We start from the raw sequence: 13779 nt of genomic DNA on the forward strand, positions 1-13779 counted from the left end.
GAAATTGTAATAAAGTTCTACTAGGGAACTTTAACCAAACTTATTAGGGAAAACTGAATCTTGGTGTTGGGGGTTGATTAAAGCATTTAAAAAATAAGCTCTAAAACATTTCTCACGTACTTGATTTTGAAGTCTATACAACCTTTTCAATATATTTTTGAAATGTTGGGGAGAAAAGCACATCATAATTTGGTTAAATACTTTGGTTAAATTTGGTTAAAACTTTTCAGCTGTTATACTGTTATATACTGTTATACTGTTATACTTTGTTATTCATTTGAAGAAGGTGGTGTATTGAACGTAGTAATGTAGGAACTTACATTTGAGCTGCCTTATTACATTGCAGTTTACTGTGCACTAACTTCAGGTATGCTGTTTTGAAATAACTGGACTGAAATTACCTTAATCAGGTATTTATTTAGATCTCTCCTTCACAAAGAAGCCATTGTGGCTGCTTTGATGCTCACTTTGACATTTAATGAGCAGCAACCCCAGGAATGTAGAGGTGCATACTCCACTTGGCAAGTATAATGCCCTCCTTTCCTAGAAGAAAGAAAGGTCAAATAAATTAACTTTGTTAGAAATAGTAATCTGCTCATTGTGTTTAATCTTTTTTCTCATATTAATGAAAAGAAACTGACAATGGTCACTAATTCCTATCTGCTTTCATATGTTAAAGCTGAGAAAAGCTTAATTTGAAGTATGAAGTGACTTTCATTGACTTTGGGGGTCACCACTGCGAGGCAGGTTCTCTGTGTCTCTTAGAAGTCTCTCAGAGTGAAGAAAACTAATGTTAACACTCGTTATAGTGTGATTAAATGTATTTTTAAAATCCCAAATCTTATTTGAAACCTTAATTTTGCTGCAGCCATTTACATTGCAGAGCACCTGTATTTCAGGATTGAATAGTTGTACAGTTGCTTAATATATTAATTAAAGCTACAATTAATTTATTTTTTCTCCATGTCCGGAATAAAAATGCCCAGCTGTTCTCTTAAACAACTGTCATGTAAAAGGGGGGGATTTTCTCCAACCCACTGTGTTTAATTAGTCTGTCGGTGGCCCAGGAAAGCTGATACCCTTGTGCCCCACCAGTCTGACAGTCTCCCATTATTGGGAGCCTCCACTGAATAGGCACTGGATCAGAGGGCAGCTCCACTGACATGTTCAGGGTCACACAGCACAAGAGCCAGCCCTTCCTGGGGCTCCACAGCTGAGTGTATAACCCACTGCCAAGGACTGCCAGCACCCCTGAAGACCTCCCACTAACAGTGTGCAGAATACCATTCCTTATTGATATAATAGAAGGTTGTGACAGGCTAAAGTTCAAAGATTGCTGGTGAGAGTATCTGGCTGCAAGATTGTATTCAAAGCACTATGTGGATAAGCTCTAATTCCTAACAAAAGCTAGCTTGAGATAATCAGTGTTCATAAAGATGCAGTTCATACCCAATAGGCATCCCTGTGGGCCAGAGGACAGCTCCCTTTGACTGATTCCAGAAGTTGTGATGGAGTCTTCCCTACCTTCTCCCCATTGTGAACTTCCTTTTATACTATTTTTTTTTGTGTGGGTGAAGCATGTATTGTGTGTGGGAAGTTGGGCATGTTGACTGCCTTCCATCTGGGGAGTAGCAACTGCATTTTCTCCCTATAATTTTCCAGATTGTTGTAACTGTGTCTGTAACTTACACTCCTCTCCATATTCTGTTTTATTCCCCCTTAGCATTTACATTAACTGCAATTTTTGTGACTTTCCAGTTTTCTTTAATTTTACCCCTCTTTTCCCCACAGCAACCATGTCATTTTAAGTGTCCATTAACATACTTTTAACAGAAATATTTTGAAAAAAAAATTGGGCAGGAAAAGAGTGTTTTGAGCTCTGCAAATCAATAGAAACACATCAGAGCGTTGATATGAAAAATCATACAGATTTATTCTCTTGGATCTTTTGATATTATTATATATCTTTTATTTGTCTAGTATAACTACATCAAGTGAATAGGCATGAGGTGTCACAACACTTGGGAGACTGCTTTTCTGCAGCTGGCCTCTTAACACGTTTTTCTCCAAATGCTTTTTTTTTCCCCTTTCTTTTTTTAGTTTCTCAGAGATATGATAATGAAATAAAAAGTGAACTCAGTTAATGAAGAACTGTCTTCTTGGTTCCCCTACAATAATAAGTCTAAGAGAGAGGTGAATGGCTTGATTAATTTCTATGTGTCATTAACTTCCATGCCCTCAGATGGCAATGTTAATATTCACAATGTGAATTATTTCTCTCCTGCTTGGTTTGGGAGAAATACACAAAGGATGTACTTACTGCATGATGTACCACTGTGCCCAGCATCCCTTTAGATGCTCTAAAACTTGAAATGCCCCTGCTGTCCTGCTTTCTTTGGTCATTATAGGCAACATGGTTGAGATTTTGCAATGCAAAAATCTGTGGCAATTACTAACTGCAAACATGGACAGTGTGAAGCCAAACAAAATCCAGAATTACTAAGTAAGGTATGGACAGATATATTGATACATGCCTAAATATATTTAGCTGACTAAAAGCTGCTGAGTGTCTGGACTTTATCTTTAAAATGTTGTCTCAAATCTCCCAGCCCATTAGACTTAAGTAGTTTAAAATTCAATGTTCTGATTGCAGAGTTCAGAGATTATTAGAGCAAGTGGGGCCTGATCAATGCCTTGGGTCGTCTTTTCAGTGTGTTAATTAATTAATCAACAGGAACAGAAATATATGTGTAATGCAAATTAACTCAGTCTCAAGTTACTAGAATACCAGAATTGGTCATATGCAGAAGAGGGGAATCCAAAAGCAGCAGGGGGATATTAGTGCTTTTATCTCTGTAACGCCACTTTCTTTGCTATGTCCTCAACTAGAGATATTTGCAGCATTAGTGTGATTGTTTCTGCTGTGCTCTCCTGAAGAAGCGAATAAGCTTTTGATGCAATGGAAGAAATTCAGTAACTGAAATATTCATGATTCAAGGTTGGCCCTTGTTTCTATTTGTTGCCACTGTTTCTCTTCATTTACATTAACCCTCAAACCAGGTTCTTCTGTATATAATCTAGTATAGTACCAAATAGAGTTTTCAAGTCCACATTGAATTGCAGTATTTCCCCATGAAACAAAGTAATTTTATGTGGTATTTTCTGTTATCTTTGCCAATTATTTTTTCAGGGTTTTTTTTTTTTCCCTACAGTTTTGTCTTTTAATGTGGAAAGATATAAGCTTTGCTCTCCCCTAGTTGCTCCTTATTAAAAGTCTTCTATCTTTGGTCTTCAGAGTACATGAAAATGCTGTGCTGTTTTTCTCAAGGACCTCCCTTGAGGTGGAGGTCCCTTGAATGGAGTTAGACACTTGCTTTGTTTTGGACATTGGAGGCATTCTTCTGTTCCTGTATGTGGACTTCTCCTTCCACCTGCATGCAGGAACCAGACCAACTCATTGCTCACGTCATCTCTCTGTTTAGAAACAATAAAGTATTTAGGTCTAAACGTTAAAGCACTTCCTGTCAGGCTTCTTGCTTCAGTTCTCTGTGGCTTTTTATGCACACGGTAGTTTTTATTAACAGTAAAAGGGTTGTGTGCATAGTTGGGATAAAAGGAAAGAAAATGAGGTTTCAGAAAATAAAATGAATTATCAGTGCCAGCTTTTGGTCTCACAATTCCTGCAAACCAGAAAAGTCAGTGTTCAGTTAGAAGTCCAGGAGTTGGTTTGTCACAAAACCCATGGACTGCAGCACAAGAGCAACTTCAGCTGCTCTGCTGTTACCTGCTGTTTTTGGAGCCAGCAAGAGCAATTGGCCAGCCACCAGAATTTCCTGTTTCAGTGAAACATCTTGTGGTACTGTGTAAAATTCATTCCTAAGACCAAGGGCTATGAAGTTGGCTAAGCCCAGCCAAGAGATCCTTGGCCCAACTCTTCCCTTGATCAACTTTCTCATAGCCATGGCAGGAGACAGAAGATGAAGAGGTTGGTAAGGCAAGTTCTGTGTAGGTATTTCACACTCATCACAGAGACAATTTTCTATTCTGTCGCTTGTGTGGTTTTATTTTGTATGTACATAGACAGATTCCTCAAATCATCACGTAAGTTATAAATTCCATTTTGTTTCCATGAACTGTGAGTCTCCCTGTGCCTGGGGCTGTCATGTGCTAACAAGAGACAGGAGGAGTGCCAGAGTGTCAGTCATTACAGACTCTTTCCATCAAGTTTACTCTTAACTAGGAGGGGCAAATGAGGAACAAGATCGTAAATAAGGACAGCATATCCCTCCCACACAGGACCAAGACAAAGAAGCCAGGTGGTAATGTTTGGATTTCAAAGCCTGGAAGGATTTTTGGAAGCAGAACAGCTTGGTCAGAAAAGATAAAGTGATGCACCAGAGAGGTCTTGTGACACACAGGCAGTGGGGAGGTGGTGGAAACCTCTTATTCATCATTTGAAGAAACTGATGTCTCTGCTTCTGGGGAATGGGAGGGGAAAGTCCTTGAGCACCAAAGGGGATCTCACAAAATCTCAAAGAAAATTCAACAGTGAGGAAACGTAGGCAGAGAGATGTATGTGTGTTTACTATTTCATATGGCTCCATGTATCTCTTACGGTCATTAAAGTGAAGAATGGCTTAACTTTTGAGACAGTTTGCAAAATCTCTGCATTCCCTGATTCGACTCTGTGGGATCCTGGAGACAGAAATTGTCACTCAGATGTTGACTATAACTGAGTTCTGGGAGAGATTGTGTCAAAGCTGTGGGGCATCAGCAGCAGTTGCAGGGTTTAAGCCAGGGTCTCTCCTTTAGAAGAGAGAAGAGATTGCCTGGAGACTGCAGGCAGATAGGAAAACTTCAGAGTTTTTGTGTGGAAGCAGACAGAGGCTGTCTGAGAGCCTCACAAGAGGTGTAATCTAGGCTGTGATGTCTCAGTCCTTGAATTCTTACCTGTAGTAAAATGAAACTGAGTGGAAGAACACCAAGGCTTGCACACAGTGAGATAACAAGCGGTACCATTGGTGGCTCCAGGCATTATCTGGCAAACACATGCACGCAAGCGAGCTGCAAAATGGAAGTCAGACCACATACAGACCACGTCATCATAATTTGCACTAAATCCAGGAGTAATAATTCCCCCTAGCAGCCAGGCTGTTAGCTCCATAGCTGCTGACTGCTTTGGAGCATGGGAGGAGGCAGCCCCTGGGTGCTTGCAGCGTGGTCAGGGTAACTCTGCGCTGCAGCTGCCCACGAAGGACTCGGGTCACGCTGCCAGCCACTGGCTGTGTGTTTGATGTGGCCATCACAGGGCACGATGGCCAGTGTGCACCAGCAGCTCTCTAGGATGGAGTCACAGCACAAGCTCCTCTGAGGCAATTTAAAAGGGCTGAAATGCTCAAGAGGAAAATGTGGAGCAAACTGATGTAAATGGTTCCTCTGCATAAACTGCAATTTTTCTAATTTGTTTAGGGAGCGAGGGGAGTGCATTTTGCTGTGTGGTTGTGGTTTGCATAAATTCAGAAAGTGTTCTGAATTATTTTTTTCTGAAAATATAACTTAACTGTTGAGAGTGAGGTGAAGGTTTTGTGATGAAAGGAAAATAGTGTAATAGAAAAATGGGGGATTAATGTGGTGTCCATGTTCCAGACGTACTGTGTTTGAAAATAGATGAACTGGCGAGATTACCTTGTATGATTTTCTACATATGTAAATGGACCTAAAACTATCTATCAGTATAAAATATTAGTGCATATTTACTGTATAATAATTAATTCAGCTTTTTAAGCAAATTAAGATTGCCTCAAATTTACATACAATGTGAAGAAAAGTCCCTTTATCCTCTGTAACTGCAGCATTTGGCAGATTCTGGAATAAATAATCTTTTGTGGCAAGGGTATGCCTTATCAAACATATGCAGATCAGTGCTAATTAATGCTAATTAAGGTTTCCTGTCTATCTAGCTGGAAAAACGTCCAAATGTTATGAAATCCAGTTAGTATGCCTATTACCCTAATTGTTTTATATGGGATGGTTCTTAATTAAAATATGTAAATTTACCTTAATTGCTATATACTAATAGAGGTTCATGTTATCTCACTAAAAATGACAAGATGGTGAGGAGGGGTACTTAAACAAATAATTCTGATACGTTTGTAAATAAATGACCTTTACTCAAAATTATTTTTAATTGGAAATTGGCAAAAGGAACATTTTGCTGTCTATGTTTCTCTTTAGTTTTAAATAATGTCAGAATTTACAGTTCTTTGTTAATACAGATCTGGTGACATAGCAGCTTAATTAAGACTACTGAACAAGTCAACATTTTGTGTGTTTACTGTGTGTTTCAAAATTGTTTGCTAACCTCACATTGACCTTCAGAAATGTCATGCTTTACAATATTAATCTTTATTTTCACTACTTTTTTGTTTTGTGTTTCAATTTTATCTCTTTTAATTGTATGGGGGTTTTTTGGTGAAATTTGATGTACTGGTATACATTTGCTGGTGCCTGGCCCGTGCCTTTGCAGCAGAGGTGGATGAGCTGCACCTCTGAGCTTCACCCATGAGTGTAGGACATGGACTTTGATCACCTGTGAGAGTTCCCATGTCTGCTGTGACATGACTGAGGCCACAGGTTTCTACATAAGGTCTTGTGTGCCCTCTGCCCAACAGAAACACTATTTGAATGACATTCTGTATGGCAATTCATACGTGTACAGTATTGGCATTTTCTTTATAATTATCATTCCATTTCACACACAGAACAAACATTTTTCTCCTCTGATGTAAAGAATTTAATTGGAGAATCTGCTGATAATAGGGAACTGCCCTATAGTTGCAGCTTTTACTCATAATAGCAGTAGATTTTTAAAATACTTGGTACATTTCCGTTTATATTATATAACATGCATCATCAGCCTAAACCTTATTTTGCAAAATCCGTCTGAAAATATTTTCTATTTTTCAGGATATTGTAACCAATGTTTCTCCAAGGATTGTGCGTGGAACTACTTCAGGTCCTCTGTACGGCCCAGGCCAAGGCTCTTTTCTAAACATTGAACTGATCAGCGAGAAAACAGCAGCATATTGGTGTAAAAGCATTACTGAACTGAAGGCTGACTTTCCAAACCATGTAAGTGCCTCTTAATCATAAAGGTGCAACATACTTACTTGGAATCTATTGTTTACAGGTCTGTGAAACCCACGTATTTAGTATTTATTCACTAGAATGAAAACTGCTTTATTGACATCCAGGTACACTGTTAAAAACCAAAAAAGCCTATCCAAACAATATTTATGACAGAAAATTCTGTGAAAAACAAAAAATTGCTGTCATGCAGAAGACAGTCATGATTTTTTTTGTTAGGCTGATGTTTACATTCAGGGGAAAGTAAACATAATATCAAGGGAAATAGTTGATCCCAGTGTGGATGCTCAGCAATTCTGTTGTGAATAATTTTGTATTTAAGACCATATGTAATTTATAATAAGAATTGTTACTGTGAATTGAATTTGATCATAAAACAAATGTCTTCTTTTCATTCTTAATCCAAATGTGAAAGATGCTTATAGTATTTTTATAAGCAATTGAGTGCTCTAGGTGAAAAAACTCAATACTTAAAGTTAACTTCACTACAAGGATAGAGTTTTGTTAGAGCCTGTTTGGCTGTGGGGAATATCTGTCTCAAAGTTAATAATCACAGCTGGGAGCAATGACACCAGCTAGCTGGCATAAATGGTTTCCAGCTACTGTTCTTGTGAATAAGGACAGCAAGGTAGAAAGTAAAATTCTCCTCAATCATTATCTTGAATGGATAGAACTAGAAATCCCAGAGCCTGCATATCTTCTGTCTTCAAGTTATTACCTCCATGCTTCAGCTATGAGCAAAATAAGTGAACATTCCTGAATATATTATGACATGAAGGTAATCAAGAGGATTTTTCTTATTCCTGGTGTTTAAATTTGCACATCAGCAAGTATAAAAGTGTTTAAACATTTCATATGGACAGTAAAAGTGCTGCATGTTTAATATCCTACTTCCCTATGAATGGACTGTGTGTTTCTTTTCTGAGATTCTCGTCACTTTATTTACTGTGACGGAGCTTCATCATTGTGAAAGTATGAATCAAAAGATAATATGATTTTGATTTTAACATTCTTTGTCAAAGTCCTGGATATTGCATGCAGGCAGACTGTTGCCCATTTCTGCTGTGGGAATGGTATCCCACTGCAGTCTTCACCAAAAATCCCTCACAGCACTCTATGCTTGAGATCAAACCATTCTCTTCTGTGAGGAAAAGCACTAGCAGCATTTCAAAAGGGAGTTTTGAATTTTCTGAGACCTAGTGTTGTGTGTGGGATGAAGAAGTCCCACTCTTCCAGAGTTCCCGGGGTGAGCATCTTCTGATCATCCCTCATTATATGTGAGTTATTACTTTGAGAATGTGAATTCAGTTTCTGCTACTGTGGCATCTTTGGGGCTGGTAATGCCTGCGTGGGCAAGCAGCACCCAGCAGCAGACCTTGGCATTGCTTACAGGGATTTTTAAAACATGCCTGTGAACTCCTCTAAGAACTGTCATATCATTATAATGGTAAATTTGTTGCTAACTGAAAACAGAATTTTGTTCACTGAGGAGAAGTCTCTTGGTGCTTATTTTGAGATATTCTGTATAATTACAGCTTGCAGAATTTTCTTCACCCAATTGCTGTTCACTCCTCTAGAAAGGGTTTTTCAACATTGTGTGTTTTATTAAAACCAAAAGCAATTTCTGAGAGCTGTTCACGTGAACTTAATTAACAAGCAAAGAATGACATTTTCTGCTCAAACGAAGGCCAAACCGACAAGGACACAAGTGATTACAGTAAAAAACCTTATCTTACTAAGGCAAATTTTAAAAGCAAATCAAAACTTACACATAATTACTTTTGCTGTGAAATGCAACTTAGAGTAAGATTTATGTTACAGATGAGAAGGTACATGAGTAAAATAGCCACCTCACTAGAAGATGATCTCACAACAGCGTTCTGTCTTGTGCCATTGGGAAGAAGCAAGCCATAAAGGGCAGCTGAATTCTGCCAGCAGAGGCTAGGATGTAAACTGAATTTTGCAATGGGTTGTGCAGAGGACCACCAGTCAGTGCTCTGTGGGCAATGTCACTTAACTGTGGCATGTTGCCTCTGTAGATCAGGAACTGGCATCTCCCTTGCGCTGCCTTCAACTCCTGTAGTGGGTGGCTTCATTCTTTGTCTCTTCTGCCTTCTGATTCTTGCTTGTGGCTTGCAAATATCTCTGTCTGGCACTCTTTACCTTTCTCCTCTTCTATTAGCTTCTCCCTTTGACCCCAAATCCACTTCAAGTGGATGAGGGAAAAGCTGCCACCACCAGGAACTTGCTTCAGTGCCACCAGCAGCAAATAAAATATTGTAAGGATCCAAGCAGAGGAGAAAGCAGAAGGTGTCTGGATTTTGTATGTTACCTGGTAAAGTACTATCAAAAGTATTTGCTTACTGGGGTCAACCTGCCACAGGTGGGAAATGCATAAACTTGTCAGTTCATGACTAGCCCATAATTGGGACATGCAGTGGTTAAAGTGCTTTAGTTAGTGGGGTAAAAGAATTAACACTAATGTCACAACAGTCCCATTTTCATATTTTTTTTCACCAAGGACATACCTGATTACATGGTGTATTGGTGTACTTTTCAGCCAAAACATGACTGGAAAAATGACAGAGTATGGTACATTCAAGAAATTTGTTTACCTGGGAAATACGAATTCACAAACTCACCTAAACAGGAACAGGAAAACTCACCTGAACAGGACTGAAAACTGCGTGGGGAAAAAAAAAATTGCTTTTACATTAGCAAACATCTACAAAATTTAATCATTGGGAAGTGGCTGAGAAAGTTGGAAAAAAATAAGTTATAAAGCCTGGGAGGTGAACTTACTGCTAAAATTTTGTATTCACATACTTGACAATAGCTACAATCTGGCCATTGTCTGTGCTGGGAATACTGAATACTGGTGGTGTCAGTATGTCTTGGTGACCTGGTAAAGCAAGGAGCTGTAATCTCTTTAGCATATGCACAGAGGAAAACAAGCTTGAAAAGAGCAAGGTTTGAAAATAGTAAAATACTTCTCTGCAGAAAAACACGTAGTGAGGTTTCACTAAGAAGGTGATGAATGCAATTGCCAAATACTCTCTCTACACCTTCCTATAACTGGTGCTCTGTAGATGATCATAAGGTGAGGAAATCAATTAAAAACCTCAATATGCAAATTAGTTTGGGTCTGGGTATGTGCAGGGGGTCACAGCAGTACAAATAAGGGCTTTGACAGGACACTTCATGAAACAGATTGCAGGGGAAATGTCATTCCCTACCAGACTAAGAGAAGTCCAACACAAACCAGCAAATGCCTGTGAAATTTGTACCACAAGAAAGAACTGGGATCTTGGAAGAAGATGCCAAATTGAATGTTTTTTTAATATTCCTATGTTAGTATACTGAAGTCTTAAAAGTAAGTTTTTGGCCTCCTAGCTCAACACAAATGAGTTTGATCTCCTGCATGACTCTAGAGAATGTACATAGGATACCAGATTGTCAGCTGTGACACTGAATCCGTGATTCAGATATCAGTGTCATGATGCGTTGAATTGAGAAACCTCTTCTGCTAGAAACAGTAAGTACTTGTGGACCCCCAAACTAAGCTGAAAACTCTTGTCTTAATGTTTGTTCTGCTGCTTGCAGAATGTTGCTGGCAGTCTCTCTGAAGTTACTCAGCAGAGAGCAGCTTTTCAAGGTTGAAGCTGTTAAAGATGTATTTTTGTTCGACGTTTTGTTCAGAATGTCCCAGGAACACCTGTTGGGAGTAGCCGTGCTAGGGAGTGTGTGAGAACACATCACTGGATCCCAGGCTGGTAACTGTTTTCTTTGTAGCATTGTGGGGGTTTTGTTGCTTTTTGACTTTTTTTTTTTTTAATTTGTTTGGGTATTTTTTTTAATCTCCTGGAATAATTAAATTAGTTTTTATATTATGACTTCTTTGTTTTTTTTTTTTTTTTTACCACAGAAGTATGAAATAAGACTGCCAGACAGTTTTGTTTGGATTTGCTCTTTGTGGGTTCTTGGTTTGATTTTTTTTTTTTAAATTTAGATAACAAGGCCAAATTTGGTTTAATTCTACCCTGTGAGGATAGGAGAAGATAAAGGGCTACAGAGGAAGAAAAATACAATCTTAACAGGCATATGAGTGCATTGCTCCTACAAATAAATTTTGGTGCAGAAACATGCAAATTTCAAAGAGATGAAGTTATAAGGTGAATAGAAGTAGACTTGCAACAGTTATTTGGATATTTTGCATGGGGAGGTCTAATTGGTTTTCCAGTGTGCTCCCTGAAGTGGTGTCCTACATATCAATCTCATGTTGGACCAGCTCAGGTTTTAGAAACAGGTTTTGTCTACAGAGTGGGAATAGCATTTATCTATTTATATAAACCTTTTTCCTCACTGAATCTGTACTAATAGTAGACCCTGTAATCTGGTTACTGAATTGACCAGAATATCTAAAACTGCTGTAGATCTCCTTTGAGAGTTAAAATTCAGGGACATTAGGTGGAAAACTTTTTAAGATACAGAGGACTCATAGGCTTCACAACTTGACTGTGAGAAGATCAAAGTTGGATTTCTCACTAGAGGTATTAGGAATAATTTGTTTATTTTTGCAGGTATTATTATATCTTTTGCTTTTAATGGGTATTTAGAGGCCTGTGGGATGTTACATAGTATTTGCATTTTGAGATACCGATCATGGACTTGCTTCAGGTTATGAAAAGCAATAGTTTTGCTTTTCCTAGGCCTAGTATAGATAGCTTTACCTTTCCATCACCAAGGAATTATACTTTGTACTCCAAATACCTACTAAATTGTATTTCCATGTAATGAATCTCATGCATCTTGACATGCTCAGTATCTGCAATCTTGGAAAAAAACATTTCTAAACAATCAGGTCAGGCCATGCCCACATGGACCTCACTTGGTACCAACATCAGGCAGTGTAGAGTCATCTTATTGGGGAGAATACTTGCTGTGCATTCTCAGGCATATCACAGGACTTTGCTGAAAGTCCAGATGCTTTTCCACATGACCTGTAAAGGACAGAGCACAAGGGGAGAGAACCACAAGCTTGGCTGCCTAGAAGCCTGCACACTCCCAGAAGTGCAGAACAGCTACCTGGGTTGCTTTATCTGAATTTCAGGCCCACAAACCACATTTTAAAAGCTCCAGAAGTTGTTATTGCTGCAGCTTAAACTTCCCAAAGCCAGCCGTCATGGATGCTTGGTAGGAGGTGAAAAATCCCACACAGCAGTTGTTAAATTCACCATATGGAAAAGATCCCTTTCACTACAGAAAACTGGCAGTAGGCCCATTCCCTTAAGATCAGAGGAAATCCTAGCTGAAAAGGGAAAGTGAGGTTGGAATAAGGCACTCACACTGATTACCTTGTCCAGGAATTAAATCACTTGGCCCTAGAGAGTGTGGAGCGCAAGAATGGCCATAACTCCTCCATTTCCAGTGACTGCTGTGGTGGGAAGAAGGGAAGAGATCTTGGAAAACATGACCATATTTCCTTTTTCTCTTTGTCATTCACCACAAGTAAAAGGGAGCATGAAAAACAGTAAAGGAAAATACTTCATAGAAAAGAGAAGGAAAAAAGCTGCCCCGAAAGAACAGCAGACACATTGACGACATAGCTCTGCACGTTCCAGGGAAGCTTCTACTTTTCCCCCATCCTGAGGGTGTCCCCACTGCTCTTGATCCTGGGTCAGCTCTTTGTGAGCCAGCAGGATGCATTTTTCCCATGTTCAGTCTAAGGAGGAATTCATCAAGAAGTCCGTTTTACACGGTGAACAAAAACAGAGGCTAGTAACAGAAATATTAATGTATTATGTCTTCAAGATCATACTTGCTTATAAGGAAGGAAATTTTTTTGGAAAGGCTCTTCCACAACACATAAAAACTGCTTAAACCTCACATGACCTGAATATTAATAGGGACAGTTGTGAGCTAAAAAATGCGGTGGGTAAATTTGCACACATTGAGGCATAGGTGTTAGTAAAAAAAAGAAAAAAAGAGAAAATACAGGAAAATTCTCATCTATCACCTCATCTACCAGCATGTATTCATAGTCATGTTGGCTATAGCAGATTTGCTTCAGCCTTGAAAAGTAGCAGAGAAGACGTGGAGTCAATGTAAAATCTCTTTTCTGGGAGAGATCTGGGGAGCTATAGGCTTAATATCTTTTATCCTTGTATGCAAATTAGAAAAAGCTGTTCTAAAATATAGAACTAGTAGAAAGAAAACAAACGAGTAAATAATTTCCTTTGTAGGATGTTATGCCTTAACAACAACAACAACAACAACAACAACAACAAAAGTTCTTTGAGGACATCAAGAGAAATTTAGAGGATAAAAGTGAGCTTGGGTTTCCAGAAGTACTTGATAGGGTCCTTCACTGAGGAATTTGAAAGAAATTAAGTTATCATAAGATAACAGTGTTAAGGAATAATCGATTTTCACAATGGATAGAGAGCTGCAGAAAAACTCTTTAGGGATCTGTACTGTATTCTGTGCTATTTAAAATGTTTATTAACAATCTGGAAAAGAGAGAGAGTTTTAAGAATGTAAACTTTGCTGATACTATTATGTCATGTAGGGGGATAAAGATGAGAACTGACATAAAAGTTTTGTGAAGAATCTTGCACTACTAATTGACTGACC

At 38.6% G+C, this 13779-nt stretch overlaps 1 protein-coding gene across 1 annotated transcript in view; it reads left to right on the forward strand.

Moving 5' to 3' along the window:
• Positions 1–13779, forward strand: part of DPYD (dihydropyrimidine dehydrogenase) — a 318409-nt gene that overhangs the window by 182509 nt on the left and 122121 nt on the right. The window contains exon 13 of the mRNA XM_062497926.1: positions 6967–7131. Within this exon, the coding sequence (XP_062353910.1) occupies positions 6967–7131 (165 nt within the window). The remainder of the gene's footprint in view (positions 1–6966; positions 7132–13779) is intronic.

Source organism: Cinclus cinclus, chromosome 8, assembly GCF_963662255.1.
Source record: "Cinclus cinclus chromosome 8, bCinCin1.1, whole genome shotgun sequence".
Taxonomy (NCBI): Eukaryota; Metazoa; Chordata; class Aves; order Passeriformes; family Cinclidae; genus Cinclus; species Cinclus cinclus.